This window comes from Nyctereutes procyonoides, unplaced genomic scaffold (genome assembly GCF_905146905.1).
Source record: "Nyctereutes procyonoides isolate TBG_1078 unplaced genomic scaffold, NYPRO_anot_genome, whole genome shotgun sequence".
NCBI lineage: Eukaryota > Metazoa > Chordata > Mammalia > Carnivora > Canidae > Nyctereutes > Nyctereutes procyonoides.
The window spans coordinates 13,241,485-13,259,156 of NW_026575137.1; the positions used below are offsets into that span (position 1 = coordinate 13,241,485).

The 17,672-nt window shown below is 37.4% G+C and overlaps 1 protein-coding gene across 3 annotated transcripts in view; it reads right to left on the reverse strand.

The window, feature by feature from the left end:
- NIPAL2 (NIPA like domain containing 2) overlaps positions 1 to 17,672 on the reverse strand; it is a 74,695-nt gene that overhangs the window by 13,280 nt on the left and 43,743 nt on the right. For 2 of the 3 annotated variants that reach the window (XM_055303368.1, XM_055303366.1), the window contains exons 5-6: positions 12,191 to 12,312; positions 5,132 to 5,228 (exon numbers count right to left, since the gene is read on the reverse strand). In XM_055303368.1, coding sequence (XP_055159343.1) covers positions 5,132 to 5,228; positions 12,191 to 12,312 — 219 coding nt within the window. The remainder of the gene's footprint in view (positions 1 to 5,131; positions 5,229 to 12,190; positions 12,313 to 17,672) is intronic. The other variant, XM_055303367.1, reaches the window with a different exon arrangement.

The following is a 17,672-nucleotide window of genomic DNA, read 5'->3' on the forward strand; positions in this document are numbered from 1 at the left end:
AGTTACATGGATTTTTATATTTTTTTCTTGATGAGTCTGTTTTCTTAATTCTCAACAATAGACATTACAGCGTACCATTTTTACCTGACGTAGCTGACTTGTGTTTGAAATCTGGCCTTCTCAGTTTCCTCCTACTTCATCAATTGCTCCTTCTAGAGACTTGCTCAAATTGCCATCAATGTCTACTTATTAGAGTTATCAATATTTCATTTATTAATTTGGCTTCTGTAATCCAAGTATGCAAAGCAGAGAGAAGGACCTCCTAGCTTTCCCAGCTTTCTTGATCAGCTGAAAGCACTCTGCCGGGAGTCCTAAGACTCCTTTAAGAAAGATTACAGCCACAGTCATGGGGAGCCACCCATTAGAAGCCAGAACGCTTTCTCCCCAGTTGCCCTCACTTGCTGTTTTGCCTTTTTAGTTCTTTTCTTTTAAAATCTATATGATTTGGGGGCAGCCCCAGTGGCGCAGCGGTTTAGTGTCACCTGCAGCCTGGGGTGTGATCCTGAAGACCTGGGATCGAGTCCCACGTCAGGCTTCCTGTATGGAGCCTGCTTCTCCCTCTGCCTGTGTGTCTGCCTCTCTCTCTGTCTCTATGAATAAATAAAATCTTAAAAAAATAAAATCTATATGATTTGTATCAAATAAAATATATCAAATTTTTATCAAATATTATATATCAAATAATATGATGTTAACAAAAAAAAATCCACCTGCCTACTGCCTTTCATTCATTTCCAGTGTACGCCTCATACGTGCTTTTAATCACTACGATCGTAGGTACAAGGTTGTGTGCTACTTTTTCATTTAACTTAACACCATACATATTTTTCAAGGCTGCCACATGAGTTTCACAATCATTTTTTCTTGTAAAAGTCATTACTGATCATTGTAAAATACCCAGCCAGCACAGGTAAGTATAAAGTGAAGAGTGGGTGTCTTTTTCTCTTTTCTTATTCTAGTGAGAACACCTCTGGTTTTCATGAATGGGTGTGCTCTAGCTTTTGGGTTAAGAGAAGTACGTTCTTCCAATGTTACAGAAACAGAGAATAGAATGGTGGTTGTCAGGGAAATAGGGTGATATAGGTCAAAGGGTCCAAATATTTAGTTTAAGAGGAGGATCTGAGGATCTAAGATACCACATGTTAACTATAATTAATAACATGGTATATTGTGTACTCTAGAGTTCCTGAGAGATCTTAAGCATTTTCACAGCACACACACATAGAAGAGTTAACTATATTAACTATATGAGGGGATAAATGTGTTCATTATCTTGAGCGTGGTAATTACTCTAAAATGTATATGCATATCGAATTATCATGTTGTGTACTTTAAATATGTGCACTATATGTGTGAATTATTTCCCAATAAAGTGAAAATTGTTAAAAAGAGAGAAATATGTTTTTAACACACAGATATCTCTATTCCAATTGCATTTCAAATTCTTTATTAGGAATGGATATTAAACTTTAACATGTCTCTTCAGCATCTAGATATTTACATATTTCCTTTTTGAGTCATTAATATGATGAACTATATTAATGGATTTCTTAAAGAACAATCCTTTCTTTTTTAAGATTTTATTTATTTATTCTTGAGAGACAGAGACAGAGACAGAGACACAGGCAGAGGGAGAAGCAGGCTCCCTGCAGGGAGTCCGATGTGGAACTCGATCTGGGATTCTGGGATCACGCCCTGGGCAGAAAGCAGATGCTCAACCACTGAGTCACCCAGGGTCCCAAGAACGATCCTTTCATTCCCATAATTAATTTAGTTAATTAAAAATGTTTACTTTGAGCTCACTGTCCTCAGTTCTACGAAATTATATACAGTGTAACTACAACAGAGATGGCTATGTCCTCAGAACTAATCTGATGGGGGAGAGGAGTTCATACTGGAATATAAGGATATAAGTAGAGTATGTAAGTATAAATTATTATTCGTGTTTCAAAGAAAAAGAACTGGTTTCATAAGGACCATTTGGTCATGAAATATGATTTTTTTTTCTGGATTCTACTTGCTCATCTTTTATTTGAGACTTTTACATATTAATACTCAGTAGTGAAAATAGTTCATGGTGTACTGTTTGGGATCAGTATACTGATTATGTAAAGAAAAAAAAAAGGTGAAAGCTTTCTTCTTATGTCCTCAAATAGTTTAAACAACATCAGAATAATCTGTTTCTTAAAGATTAAATGCATTACCATCTAGGTTGAAAGTAAATGTAGTCCTGATTCTCTTCAGGATGTAGCTTCTATTTCTTCCACAGCTATTTTCCTTTAAGAATTAGCAGTTTAATCAAGTTTTCATATTTATTTTCAATTTTATCTTGAATTTTGGGTATTTGAGATTTTTCCTTTTTTTTGTCTTATGGTCTATTTTAATGTCTTTTATGAATAGATTTTGGGTTTATCAATCCATTGTTTTTTGGTTCTCTATTTCATTAATTTTTTACCTTTATTAAGCACTCCTTTTTGCTTTCCTCAGCTTTATTTCAGTTTTATTCCTCCCTAACTTTTTGAGTGGAGTGCTTGACTTACATTTAAAGTAATGAATTTCCTTCTGAATATAGCACTAGTCATAAACTATAGGTTGAATAGTGTTTTCATAATAATTTTAAAAATATATGCTGCAATGAAATCTTGTTTTCTACTAGGGTCCAGCAGTAGTTTAAGAGTAGTGTTAACATTTCCAGATGTTACAGTCTTACTCTTTTCTATTTTTGTTATTATTTTCTGTTTTTATTTCGCTGTGATCTGAGAATGTGGTCTGTACTATTTCAACTTCCTGGAATTTATCAAGGATTTCTCTGTGGCCAATTATATAATTACCTTCTGTGAATGTCACACAGGCACTTGAAAGCAGGTGTATGGCCTGTTTTCAGGATTTAGAGTTCAACGCGAGATCAAAATTATGGACTCATTCCTCTATCCTTACATATTTGTCTACTGTGGGACTCAGGAAATTTAACAAAATCCCCTACCCCTGGACAAGCAGAGCAGGACTGACTCTATTTTGGGCTGCACCCGCCTCGTGCTGACCTGCTTATTACTTAGGGCACTGCCCCGCCCTAATCAAAGACCAGGGCACACCCTAATCGGAAATCCGGCTCAGCGGAGCAGCCTGACTGTGCAACTTTCTGTGTATCCCATGGGCCACTGGCCCCTATAAAGCTGCTACGCCTCTTAGTCTCGGGGTACAAGTCTCTGCTCCGCTGTGTCGGGTGCACTTGGACCCAGGCTCGAGCTTGTAATAAACCCTCGTGTGTTTGCTTCGGTGTCGGCTCCTCGGCGGTTTCTCGGATTCGCGATCTTGGGCACAGCACCTACCCATCTTCCATGAGCTAAGAGAAGTCTGCTAGTCTTCTCATATTCTGTTAATGTAATTTCCAAAAGAGCTGCTGCTCGAGTCTCTGAAGGTCTCCTGGCCGTGCTGTCTCCTCTCCTGACCCCCAGGCCCACCATGATGAGCAGCTAAATACTAATATGGGACCTCCAGGAGCCCCTGCTGCATTTAATGCTTCTGCCTTGATTTTAATGCAGATAGTAATAGTATGGCCTCTGCTTTCTTTTACTTTCAATCTGAGTTACCTTGTTTTAGATGACACTTACGTATGAAGCCAAAGTATTTCACAACCAGCAAGGGCCAATTAGAAAGCACTATTTCTATGACTCTCACAGATCTGACCCTGAGGACACTGGCTGAATCCAATTTCAGAATCTTTTTCAAAATCAACCTGGTAGGAATGCCTGGGTGGCTCAGCAGTTTAGTGCCTGCTTTCAGCCTCTGGCGGTCCTGGAGTTCCAGGATGGAGTCCCACATCAGGCTCCCTGTGTGAAGCCTGCTTCTCCCTCTGCCTGTGTCTCTGCCTCTGTGTGTTTCTCGTGAATAAATAAATAAAATCTTAAAAAAAAAAAAAATCAACCTGGGAGTTTTTCCTGAGGTCCAATTTGGGAATCTTTCCTTATTACTAGGTAAATTTACCCTATCTACATTTACAATCATAATTGGTCTGTATGATGATCTTAATTCTGTTATCTTACTTTCCTATCTAAAATTTCCTTTTTAAAAATTTTTTTCCTTTTTTCAATATTTTCCTATATAATGGACATTTTGTCTCTCAGTTCTTTTGCTTTTGTTCCCCTATCTGGTAATTTGGAATGAAACAAATGTAAAGTTCTTTTTTCTGTTCTTTTGATCATCAGCATACTTGAATATAGCATAAATTTGTTTCTATAAGTAACTACCACAAATACAAATCTTCTGATTCAAAGGAGAAAACTAGTTCATGAAATGAAAAGAAATGAAAGCTCCAGCCCTTCCTCAGCATAAGGGCTGCTGCCTGTCCCAATGCTCTAAGTATAATCTACAGTCATAGCAAACAACACACGATATATGGATCATCTACGTCATCTGCAAAGAAGAGGCAACGGAAGAATTATAAATTTTTAAAAAGGCAATTTTCCAAATGATTGATGAGAGCTCCTAGTGTTGACTTACATGAGAGAGAGAGAGAGAGAGAGAGAGAGAGAGAGAGAGAGTGTGTGTGTGTGTGTATAAGAAAGGGGAGGGGAAAGGATAGATTCAAAAATATATAATGGGCTTACAGAAGCTAAAGTTTTCAAATTTTATAAGGTGCCTTCAGAAAAAAAGGGGATGGATCAACAATGAATGAAAAGAATGAAAGAAATGCAGATTTTAAGAAAATCATACTGCTTACATTTATGTTTATTAGCCACATTTTATTAAAGTTTTATAAAAGTAAACAAGAGAAGTCTTGATAAATAATCCTTGACACAAAAGTTTCAACTGGAATCATTCATTTGTTCCTCTTTTAATAATTCTCAATTATACACTAAGAAAAACAATCCTCAAGTTGTCAGAGAGCAAATAAAATTACCAAGAAGTAAAAACTCTTACATATGTTTTTAAAACAACTAAACACACCAATTTTAGCCACGGACATGCCAAATTTTATTTGCATAATTGAGACTAGGTTTCTTTCTACAGATCAGAGTTGAAAAGTAGAAATAATGAGAAAGGAATACAATGATCAAGTCCTCTTCTTCCAATCTCTTTTCTGACTTTGCCTGGCTAGATTAGAGAATTAGGAAACAAAACGTGTCCTTACCGAGAAGTGCCACCAGAGTTAGCAGAATCACCATGTGCTTCACTCCCTTTCTCTTATGGAAATACAGCAGAATGCAGAAAATTAATATTTCTAAAATCTAGAAATGAAAAAGATGAAAAAGAGTAAACTATAAATTATTTTATACAAAGTCTTCAGGATGCCACACTTCTCTGATTTTGCAACAGTTCTCCTGTGAGAGCTGAGGGTGACTGGCATTCCTAAGGACAATTATAAACATAGGGGAACAATATAAGGATCTTCAGCCATTCAGACTAGGGCTCTAACCTCACCTACATGCCAGTGACCTTGAGATCAGCAACTCCAGTCTCATTTATCCAAATACCTTCTAGACATTTCCACATGCACATTTAATAGCCATATCACACAGATATGGACAATGCTAAACTCCTGAGTGCCTTCCTTCCCTACATATCCCTCCTGGGGCCTTCATCCTCAAAATGAATGGCTCAACACCTACCTCCCGGCACCAGCCAGCAAATCCTTCCTTTCCCCTACTCCCTGCTACCCTCTCTCTAACCAATTCATTTTTGATTCTACTCTTGCCTCTACAATCCAGCCATTCAGCAGCCAGAGGAATCATTTAAAAGCACAATTTGAATAATGAAATGTTATTCATAGAGAAGATATGTGATATACATATAAAGTCTTTACATAATATGACAAGTAGTCAGGTGCCCTGCACCCAGCCAGCGAGAGAGAACCTACCAAGACCTGTGAAGCCTCTTGCGTGCCACTCCCCAATTGCACTCTGCTCCTGGTAGGATCTCCCCAGCAACCACTACGATGAATTTGTGTGTTTACTATTCACTTTCTTTATAGTTTACCACCTTTTATGTATCCTCAAACCACACTGTTTATTTTTGCATCTGTCTGGACTTTGTATATGCAGAGTCATACTTGCTTTCACTTACTTGCTTTTTTTCACTCTGTTTATTAGATTTATCCAGGATGATATATGTAGTAGAAATATATATTAAATCTAGTCATTCCTTTGCTCAAACCCCCTGTGGTTTCCTATCACATTAAGGATAAAATCCTGGATGGCCAACCTGTGCCAGCCACAGATGCCCCACCCCCACCCTCATCCCATTTTCTGCAAAGCTCAGATTGCTCTTGCCTTTGGACCTTTGCATTAACTGTTGGAGTTGCCTGGAATACTTCCCTGATCTCCCTACAATGCCTCCTTCCAGTCACTAAATTTCAGCTTAAAGATCACCTCCTCCGAGATGTGTTCTGACCACTCTGATCTAACAGAGCCACCATTCATCTACTCTGTAGAGCGTTTTATCATCATCTGGAATATTTCTTGTTCATGCATTTTTGTGTTCCTTGTCTGTCTCCCTGACTAGCACACAAGCTCTATGAGAACAGGGATCTTGACTGTCCTCTTTGCCACTGTCTTCAGTGCCTGGACACAGTCGGTCACTGAATAAGTATTTATGGAATTAATGAATAAATTACACCTTAAATTTATTATGAACTTGCCAAAAAACCAGACCTAATGTCTAATAAACTGAGTGTTCAATAAATATTAATTGACTGTCTAAAATTTTCTTACCCTTAAGAAAACGCTAACGTAACTTTGAGTTCTCAATTTTATTTTTGTTTTAACATTTTTTTTTTTTTTTCTTTTTGGAAGTCCTTAAGATAACCCAAAGCAAAGCTGTTTTGGTTTTTTTTTTTCCCACGAAGGCAGTATCCCTGGACTGAAATCATAAATAAAAATGTTTACTTTTCTGACGTCAGACAAGTAAAAACACCACCACATTTTTTTTCTTAGGAATTACTAGGACTTTACTACGTTCAGGTCTGCATTTTACTTAATGGAGCCCTCTCTAAGTTAGCATGAATCTCTACTGTTTCAGTTCCAGGTTTGCTTGGTTTTTTTCCTCTTAATCCTTTGTGGGCATGGAAAACAGCAGGACCATATCTTCTTCATGTAAAAACCTTTCATCTCATGTGGAAGATTAAGTCATCCCTCAGTCTTTTCCTGGTTAATTAAACCAATTACTTTAACTTTTTTTATCGGACTTATTTGCCAGATCTTCAATTTAATCAAGTCAGGCTACAAAAGTTTAAACTCCTATCCCTTTGCCTTCCCCAAAGCTGCCATCAAAACATTGGGTGTCCCAGTGTCTGTACAGATCATCAATTGTTAACAGAAATATCCCCGTTGGCTTTGTCTGCCTTCAAAGCACAGGCTTTCATTCCTCACATCATATGATTACAGACAACTCACAGCAGCATTTGGGACCACTTGTACTCATTGCTGGAGAGAAGGCACGAATGCACTGAGCGTGTTAGCTAATCTATTAGCCAGAGGATTATTATTTCTGGGAAGGGGGTGGGGGGAAATGAGGGTAGTTATCAGTTCTAAATATCACATATGACTTTTTTTCCAAATTCCATTGCTGTTGCTTTAGATAAATAAAACATGAGCTCCCGTGACTCAGAATGACTGGAGCTGCCCTGCATTCTGTCTTGTGGCAAGAGGTCATAGACCTCCCAGAATAAAATATTCAAGCAGCATGGATTAATGTTAGTTTTTCCTAGGTGACATTTTTTTCCCCTCTCTGAAAATATCAACATTAAAGCAGCAGTGATTTTTTGGGTTGCTGAGACACAGAAAGAGGCAGCTTTGCTGATTGCTATCTCAGAGGTCAGAAATAATAACAGCACTTACTGCAGGCTTACCACGTGCTTTACTTGCACTAATTCATTGAGTCCTCACAATGACCTTAGGAGACAGGCAGTGTTATCTCCATTTTACAGATGAGGATACCAAAACTCAGAGGGGTTAAATGATGTAGGTTTGGTAGGCCGAATAACAGCCTCCCAAAGATGCCCACGTCCTAATCTCTGTAACTAGTATGTTACTTTGCGTGGCAAAGGGGCTTTGGCCCTTAATTAATTCCTTAATCAGGCTATGGACCTTGAGATGGGGAGATTATCCTGGATTATCCAAGTGAGTTTGAAGTAATTGTCTGAGTCCTAAGAAGCAGAAAACCTTCACAAGCCTGCTCGGAGGGAGATGTAACATGAGAATGAACAGAGTCAAGGAACGCTGGTGGCCTCTAGAAGCTGGGAGAGGCAAGGAAATGGATTCTCCAGAGGCACAAGTAAGGAATATAGCCCTGCTAGTACCTTAATTTTAATCCAGTGGAACCCATGTTGGATTTATGACCTTCAAAACTGTAAGATAATAAATTCATGTTGTTTTAAGACATGAAGCTTGTGACAATTTGTTATGGAAGTAATAGGAAACTGAGATTTTGGTATCTGAGGTCTTTCCAGAGGAACAGACTCTTCAGGATGAGTTTCCTGAATCGACTCCAGGTTTTATGGATTGGTTCTCTAGTCCATTTAGATTTAAAGGCACTCATCACCCTGTTTTCAGTGGTGAAAAGAACACTGGCAGGCCATGGGATGCTGTGACAAAGGAGATACACAAAATTTCATCATTAGATACTCCACTTCCAGTACAAAAATCTGAATCCACATTTACCTCACCTCTCACGAAGTCTTTCTTTCTTTTCTTTCTTTCTTTCTTTTCTTTCTTTCTTTCTTTTTTTCTTTCTTTCTTTCTTTCTTTCTTCTTTCTTTTTCCCTTTTAAAGATTTTATTTATTCATGAGAGACACAGAGAGAGGTGGAGACACAGGCAGAGGGAGAAGCAGGCTCCATGCAGGGAGTGTGATGTGGGACTCAATCCCAGGACCCTGGGATCACGCCCTGAGCAGAAGGCAGACGCTCAACCACTGAGCCACCCAGGTGTCCCACCAATTCCTTTCTTGAAAGTATATACTCTGAGATGACTTTCTTGTCAAAAAAACAAAACAAAACAAAACAAAACCCAAAACAAACAAACAAAAGCCACTGCAAAAGCTCTCTTTAGGGTCAAGTCTGGGCAAAGATTTGATCCTCCATGGTCAGTTTTTATTCATTCTGCATAGAGAGGTGTGTACTGGAACGGATTGGAGAGTGCACCCTGGAGGTGGGCTGTCTGGTTTTGAATTCTGGTTCTGCCACTTAGTATTTATGTAACCTTGGATAAGTTACCTACCTCAGCTTCCCCATCTGCCAATGTAGAGGACAGAACATATTCCGAGTTCCCCACACAGGATTCAGCTTGTTTGGTGAGCACAGGCTGCTCTATTGCGGAAGCGAGCCCCACGGCAAGCGTGTACGTGCTCAGATGGCAAAGCAAAAGAACCTCAGGCAATGCGTATTGAGGTCTTATAAAAACAGGTTTTTTTCCTTCAGGTTTCTAACACCTGGTGGTGGATTTTGAAGCAGCTCTGCCAGAAAGGCTGACTTAATAATCAGCTTTGGGGTATAGCATTACAACAAACAATAGGGCATGGCTCCTGCTTCTGCTGATTTAATTTTTTGTCTGGTAGAGAGAAAATGAACACCTTTCAGATTATTTTGTGAAGGATCTTATGTTCACAACAGAAGTTTCCATCTGAATTCTCTGTTGGAAAATCTGGGTGGACAAAATGGCTACAAAGAATGGCCTGCCAAAGAACACAAAGCAATTGAGGCTTACAGCCGAATTTCCTCATGCGCATTCTGCAGACTGCCTTAATAGGTATCACTCAACAAAAAAGCTCCTTCGAGAAGAGGACCCTGTGGTCAGCAATTTTGTTTCTTTCCTAAAGGACTTCTAGTAGAGATGAATTTCTCAGAATTTCCATGTTATGCAGCAGCTTTTCTAACCTTGAAAACACACTTGTTTTTTGCTTCTTGGCAAGCACCAGGTGGGATTTACCCACCTGTGAATACAGGCTGGGAAAAGTTGTTTCAGTGGGTGAGCAAAGGACACTTCATTCTTCACTGGCTGGTTGACATCAGGCTTCTCAAATCCTCTTCCTACTAAAATGAAAACAAACTCAGAGGACAGGCTCCTGGGTCTTGTTTCTGAGGCCTCTACTTTGTATGAGACTTAAGGGTAACCTGGACATCCACTTGGTATGGGTAAGCACATGACACAAGGAGGTGCTATTAGCCAGTCTGGGACACAATTTTACAATCCCCTTTTGAGAAATATAAAACTTTATTCAGACTATAAAATATTTTATTCATTTTATTAGTTATTAGAAGAGCAATTCAGGTACAGTATTTATCCTTGGTGTAATCCAAGAACAGTTAGGTGAATGATACTTCAAAGAATAGTCTTAATTGCTGTAATTGTGATCTTTGCCGTCACAGTTTGCAGAAAAAGCACAGAAACTGCCACCTCTGAGGATTAAATACTAATTACTTTGATGTTTAACAGATTTAAACCAAACTTCAGCTCAAGATCTTAGCATACTAATTACTTTGATGTTTAACAGATTTAAACCAAACTTCAGCTCAAGATCTTAGCATATAATTGATAACTTCTAGAGTCTTTAGAGTAACATATAATGTATTGTTGTATACATTGTAATACATTGTAACATATAATGAATTAAATTCCAAACTAAGATAATATAGATAATCCCCTTTAGAGTCTAAAGCCAATAATGTTATTCAAATGTGACTTTATTAAAGATTTATCTTATACTATCTTATAAATATCTGAAATTAGATTTTTGGATGACATTTACTTTCAAATATACTTTCATTATTTTATAAGAATATGGGCCTCTCCCAGGACTGTAAGTTTCCTGTTACAGGAATTCTCTATACCCTTGGTGTCTAATCAGTTGAATGAACCAGTGAATAAATGAATGAATGAATTTAAGAGTTGACTTTGGAAAGTAGCAAAATGCAAGTAATGTCAGAGGTTTTTTTTTGTGTGTGGAAACTTAACATTTAATAAAAGGTAGTTTTGTTCTTTTCAATGTTTCCTCTGGTGTTCAAACAATATATGATATGTCATCATCAAACAATGCTGTTTATCCCAGGAAACTAAGTCTTGATGCAATTTCAATCTCCAAAGGATTCAACTTGGGCTATTCATTTTCTGGTCACACACTATGTGACCCTTTTCTCACTGGATAAAGAATTTGTTTTGCTTGTAGGCAAAGAATAATAATATGTTGGTAGGACTTCAAGTCTAGGCTACCATGAAACACTCAATAAGTCCTTCTAGAGCCTTGGATTTGCTCAATGAAATCTGTTAAAGGGCTGGGTCTGGTGGATGAGCAGGTGGATACAATGGGGCAGAGGGGAGGCACAAGTATGACAGACCTGAGGAAGGCTAATATGAGCTGGAAAGTCCAATTCTAAAGGTTAGTGGAGAGCCGGGGGAAGGAAAGCCTTCCAACATAAGAAAGAAGAGAGTCCAGGGGACAAAATAATTGAGTTCAGTTTTTGAGATGTCACTTTTGAGGAACCTATGAGACATTTTTTTATTGAATTAAAATTATTTTACTACTACGGCTCTTGGTTAAATGCTCATTTAGTCTATCCCAGTTTTCTTCTTACCACCTGCCCTTCCTGGAACATGCTTATTCTTCAACCTAAACCAACTTCTGTAACAAGTTACATACCAACCATCTCTAGCACACCTTCTGTCTATAGCCACTGGATACAGTCACTACATCAAATAAAATATCCCAATTAGTGCCTTCAAATTTCTATATTGGCTCATTCCATTCTTTCTTTTACACATCTCTCAGTGTTATCCTGCTGCTGTTTACTTCTCCCAAGACAATCTTTTGCATTGGTCTCAAGGAATACTTTTTTGAAGAAAATATCTATCTTGAATAAAAGTCAGTGAAGTAGAATGTGTCTTCAGGCATTTCCCTTTGACCTGGGAAGGGAGGTTTTTTGTTTTTTTTTTTTGCTTTGAGTTGTCCTAAAACATGTTGCTCTGGAATTTGCTGGATTAAATATTATAGAAATTATTCCAGTGGCAAGTCACCCCCAAGAACAGGATACTCAGGAAACTGCTGATTTAATGTTTCAAATACTTTCTTATTGGTCAAATATATTTACAATTTAATGAGATATTAATGTTGAGAAGAAAAGATTTATTCTCTAACATCTGCATGTACCAGTGGTCTAGATAATATAACTTCTGAGATAGTAAAATGTTTAAGATTCTTACCACATAGATCAGGAACTGCCAGCCAACAAAGTAATAGTGTACTGTTCTTGCAGAGATAGACTGACTTCTGTTTGGAGCAAAGTTCACCAATAAATATGTTCCTGCAAATGCCAAGGTCATACCTTTAAACAAAATTGAAAAGGAATATTTAAACCTTTTTTGTCAATGCAAACATTACCTACAGAGTGAACATTACTTATAAAAGTGCCTATGGTTCCTTCCTATTAACATCTGATTGATCAAACTGTCCCAAGATAGCATCATGTATTCACTTGATGGCATTATCTTTAAAAAAAAGGGGGGGGGTGATAAGGCCCAGGGAAAGGATGTGGGTACGTTATAACTTCTGATTTTTCATTGTGGTTCCAGATGAATCATTGCCTCTTCAGGAAACCTTTCCCCAAAGATGGGAAAGATCAGAACACATGCATTTGGAGACATGAAAACACATCCAAGCTGGCTGATTCTACATGGACCAGTAAGTACATGATAGAACTAGATCCACCAGAGCCCAGAGAGTGGGGAAGTCCATCACCTGATGGATGACCTGATGATCTACTCTGTCCTTATTCATCTTTGAAACATTTACACAGATACAAACACACACACACACACACACACACACGATTTTATACTTTATTTAAAAAAATTTTTTTTAAGACTTTATTTATTCATGAGAGACTTACAGAGAGAGGCAGAGACATAGGCAGAGAGAGAAGCAGGCTCTCTGTGGAGAGCCCGATGTGGAACTTGATCCCAGGACCCCAGGATCATGCCCTGAGCCAAAGTCAGATGCTCAACCAGTGAGCCACCCAGGTGCCCAATTTTACACTTTTTAATCAATGCCATATACTAGAGTCCTTTTAGCAGAAATAACAAAGATAAGTGCTGACTTTGCTATAAGATTTGTTTAATCCAACTTAGAATCTAGATTCTAGGGCTAACGTAATAAAGTCACATTATAAACCTACGTAAGGCATGTGTTTACTGTTATCCCTTTATCATTACCTAAAATAATGGAGGAAAGAAAGGTGTATGGGAAGAGGGGCCACATGAGGAGGAATAAAGAGAGGCCTTTACATTCCAAATGACACTGAAAACTGCTTATTTATTAATAATCAGCACAGAAAAGCTGATATATGTAGTATTTTTCAGATAGCACCCTTAAAAAGGAATTCAACTTGTTTCATCACTATGGGTGGCATTGTTGTGTATATAATTTAAAACCAGCACTGACCCCAACCAGAAGCAATGTGGTTTGTCTATAAAATTTCACAATTGGAAGATACCAATTTCCTGTTCCTCTTAACCAAATGATTTAGGGTTTTGAACTCTTGTTTCTGGGAACAGAGAGCACTGGACTTTTCACACAAGTTAGACAATAGCTATTCAAGGTATCGTAGAAGCTATAAAATAAGCTTCCTTTAATGTAAGAACTTACTCTGTAATACTTTGCGAAGGCAGAAATTATATACAAAATTTTAAAAGCTATTTCTAATGAGAATTTTAAAAATGAGAAAAACTATATTATTAAGTATTGGGATAAAAGGAGAATAATACAAATTATAAGTACCTAAGAACTTGGGCAAGATTATTGGTGAGCCCTGTCCTTTCTTTGAAAAAGAAAAAAAAAGATCTTATAATGGTTCAATATTAGGTTGCTAGAAGGATGGGATTCTAAAAGAAACCAGTCTTCTTTTTTTTTTTTAATTTTTATTTATTTATGATAGTCAGAGAGAGAGAGAGAGGCAGGGACACAGGCAGAGGGAGAAGCAGGCTCCATGCACCGGGAGCCCGACGTGGGATTCGATCCCGAGTCTCCAGGATCGCGCCCTGGGCCAAAGGCAGGCGCCAAACTGCTGCGCCACCCAGGGATCCCAGAAACCAGTCTTCTAAACTTGGTATAGTGAAGTAGAATAAATGCATTGAATACAACTTAAAAATCTCAGAGACTTCCAATTTTCTTTTGTGAAATCCAAATTTCTTATTTTTATTGAGTTTCTCTGCCAATAATTTTTTAAATCTCCTCTAACTGTATCTAGTGTGGTTAAATTTATTTCAAATTTAGTTTTGATTGGATAACACATGTATATGGTAAAAAAAAAAAAAGTCAAAAGACACGAAGGGTGGTGAGTGAAAAGTTAAATCTCCCTCTCACCCTATGGCCCACTAGTTCCCCTCTTGCAAGTTAATACTGCTACCAAATCTTTGATTTCCCTTTTCAGAGATGTTTTATGCAAGTGTGTGAGAAAGTGCATGAGTTTGAGTTTTCTACACAAACAAGAGCATATCATATACACTTTTCTGTACCTTGCTTTTGTTCTGCTTAACAGAACATCTTGGAGAATATTTCACATCAGTGTATATAGGGCAACCTAATTCTTTTTAAGCCTGCATAATATCCCATTCTGTGGAGGCAGTGTTATTTATCTTAACTTTCTTAACAGGGTCCCTGCTTCCCATCTGCTTTCATATTTGCATATTGTGCCCAGTTCAAAATGTAGATCTTCACTGCATTTCAAAACTCCATAAAAACAAATAAAATGACTGGTGACTGCAATTTTACTTTCAAAGTACTTCTGCACCTGTATTATTTCACTTGAGCCCCATATCACTGTGAATCTAGTTAATGACTCTATGGCAACTTGGTAGGTAACACATTCCTTTTTCTTCTTCATAATTTTAATTTCAGTTTCCTCTGACAATTACAAAGGTAGTTCTAGATAGCTGCTATCTGTTGTATGTTTGTTTGCTTGGTGTCATTTGTCTGTGTGATTCACTCTCTCCTTTATGGATCATGTATACATGTTTCCTAAGTGTTTAAAAGTGTTGAAGATACTAACAGCTCCTTATATAAATGTCCTTAAAATGTATATATATTTCATATTTTTTCTAAAAGTGGCATCAGATGTCCTTTCCTGATATTTTTATTTCAGTAAAGCCACAAATACTCTTTCATTGAAAGACACAGATTTCTAAATTAGAAAACTTGTTAGTTTACTTTCCGCCGGTCCATTTGCCCAAGAGAGTTATCTGGAAGCACAAGATACTCAAGGAGAGGAACCAACACTTGGTATGCTCTTTGCCCAAGGAAATGATTAAACTCCAGGTCAACACTTGGATCATGAAAGTCTAATCCACTAATCCACACTGAAACTGCCCCCATAGTATTCAAATTTCACTGCTACTTGCTGGCTGGAAAAGATTAGGCATGTTACTTAGCCCTCTGTGACTTAGTCTCCTCATTTCTAGGCGCAAATGAACTTATCACACCTGCTAGACTCCAGGAATTTGGCTGGGCAAGAAGCCAATCTGGGGAGCTGAATAGATTTGAAAGCTCATCTGGTGGCCTGATGTGACAGAGGACTCTGGGACAGATCTTCTTCAGGATACCGATCACTAGGAGTCCAAAGCTATCTCAGTTAAGCTTAAAAATTAATCTGAAGTTGGTAGCTCCTTCTGTACACGGGTCCTGTCCCTATGCTACCATAAAAGCACCTTTTTTCTTGAGGCAGCCCTGAAACCAAAAGTCTGTTCTCTCAACCAGAAATGATGGTTTGTTTGGCTACATCGGTATTCTAGATACCAGCCCTAAACCTAGCTGACCATCTGGTGTGGGAGAAGGAAGGAAAGAGATGGTCTTCATGTCACTCTTAATCTAGGGAAACCATTTATTAGTGACTTGAAGTAATCAAGTTACTGGTCTCTGGAGAGTACTGATGAATTGGTTGTATTTTTTTTAATGATAATACTATCTGGACTTAAGTCAACTAGGATCATACAGCCTATTAGATTTAGTACTTTTAATGATTAAGGCAGAAGCGAGGGGAAAGTACTATAGGTTTTGGCTGACTGAAGGGGAGAGAAATCTGGTGCTTTTTAAAGGAAAAATAATCATTAAAATAATTTAAAGTTATTAATCCACTAAGAATCAGAGCACAGTCCAAAGCCTGTCATTGAGTTAATAATAGTTGGCGATTCATTTCAGACATAGCTTTTGTGAGGTCATTTTTTGAGGCTAGTGGTGAAAAGCTTCATAGCCACAGAGCAACATTTGGCAATAAATTAGTTCAGCTTGTTTCCACATGGCCCAAAAATCTTCATTTGTTCCATCATGAAAAACAAGCTATCATTTTCTTGAAGCAGGGAAAAATAAATGAATTTCTTTTGCACATTTTGACAATTTAATTTTTAGCATGCTTATATGTTAATCTTTCTATTTTTTTAAGCCACTAACTACTCTCTCCCCTGTTTGGTTTTAGCCTCTGTAAAGAAAAAAAAAAAATCCCTGCATTTTTAGCTCTTTACAGAAAGAGCCAGATTTTCTTAAGGCAGCAGTGGGTTATTACATCTCAGGTTATGATAATTTTATGACATTGCTGTAGGAGACATGGGTATGGAAAAGGTGGCTACCTTTTTTTTCTTCTTCCTTTGCCACTAAAGTCAAGAATTGATCATTTTCAACGACAGTATGATACAAATGTGACATCAGTTATATAGCACTACTCAAAAAGCATTCAATAAAAAGGCAAAAATATCCAACCAGAGTTATGGAAAATGTTGACTGGATTACTAAAGTTTGCAAAAATACTAATCAAGGTTTGTTCTGATGAACCACTGGAGTACATGTAGAAGTGGGGGTGGTGGTAGCAGTGGTAATGATAATAGCTAACATCAATCGCTTATTACGTGACAGGCCCTGTTCTTAGAGTTCTATCTCTATGAACTCATTTAATCCTAGAGGGTAGGTAATATTACCTTCATTTAAAACATGAGGAAAGGAGCCTCACGGAGATTAGGTAAATTTGAAAGGCCACACAGCTTTCTGCCCCTAGAGACTCATCTTCAACTATTACACTATATCGGGCTGCCATTATTAGAATACTGGTCCACTATTCACTGGTTACATGACCTTGGGCAAATTAATTAACCTAAGTATCAGTTCTGTAAATAGGTTGTTCCTACATTTAAATGAGATAGTTCATGTAAATGCCTGAAAAGAGGAAATATTTAATAAATGTTTTTCTTAAAAACAAGAGAAATTAGCAAAGAATCAAACTGTTAATAGAGGTTTAATTTTTTATTATTGTTATTTTTTGGTATGTGTATATATGTGTGTGTGTTTCTTATTCCTTATATTACATTTTTAGTATTACCTCTCAGGAATGAAGTTGATCATAGAAATTACGACAATTTTATTAACAGGACTTTACATTTCTCAAAGTGCTTATAAGAATTATTCAATTTGATCCTTAGAACAGTATTCTATATTCATGAACAAACTGATAGAGCAGTTAAGTGATATTATGCTGGCCACATAGTTGACAGAAAAAGTTGAATCCAGATTTGAATCTATAAAAGTAAGTTTAATTTATATCTTTGATGTTGAGCTCATTTATTGCTTTTAGTAATGTGTCATTGATCTTGGGATTTCCAAGTATATAATCAAATCATCTGCACACATTGATATTTATCTTTCTTC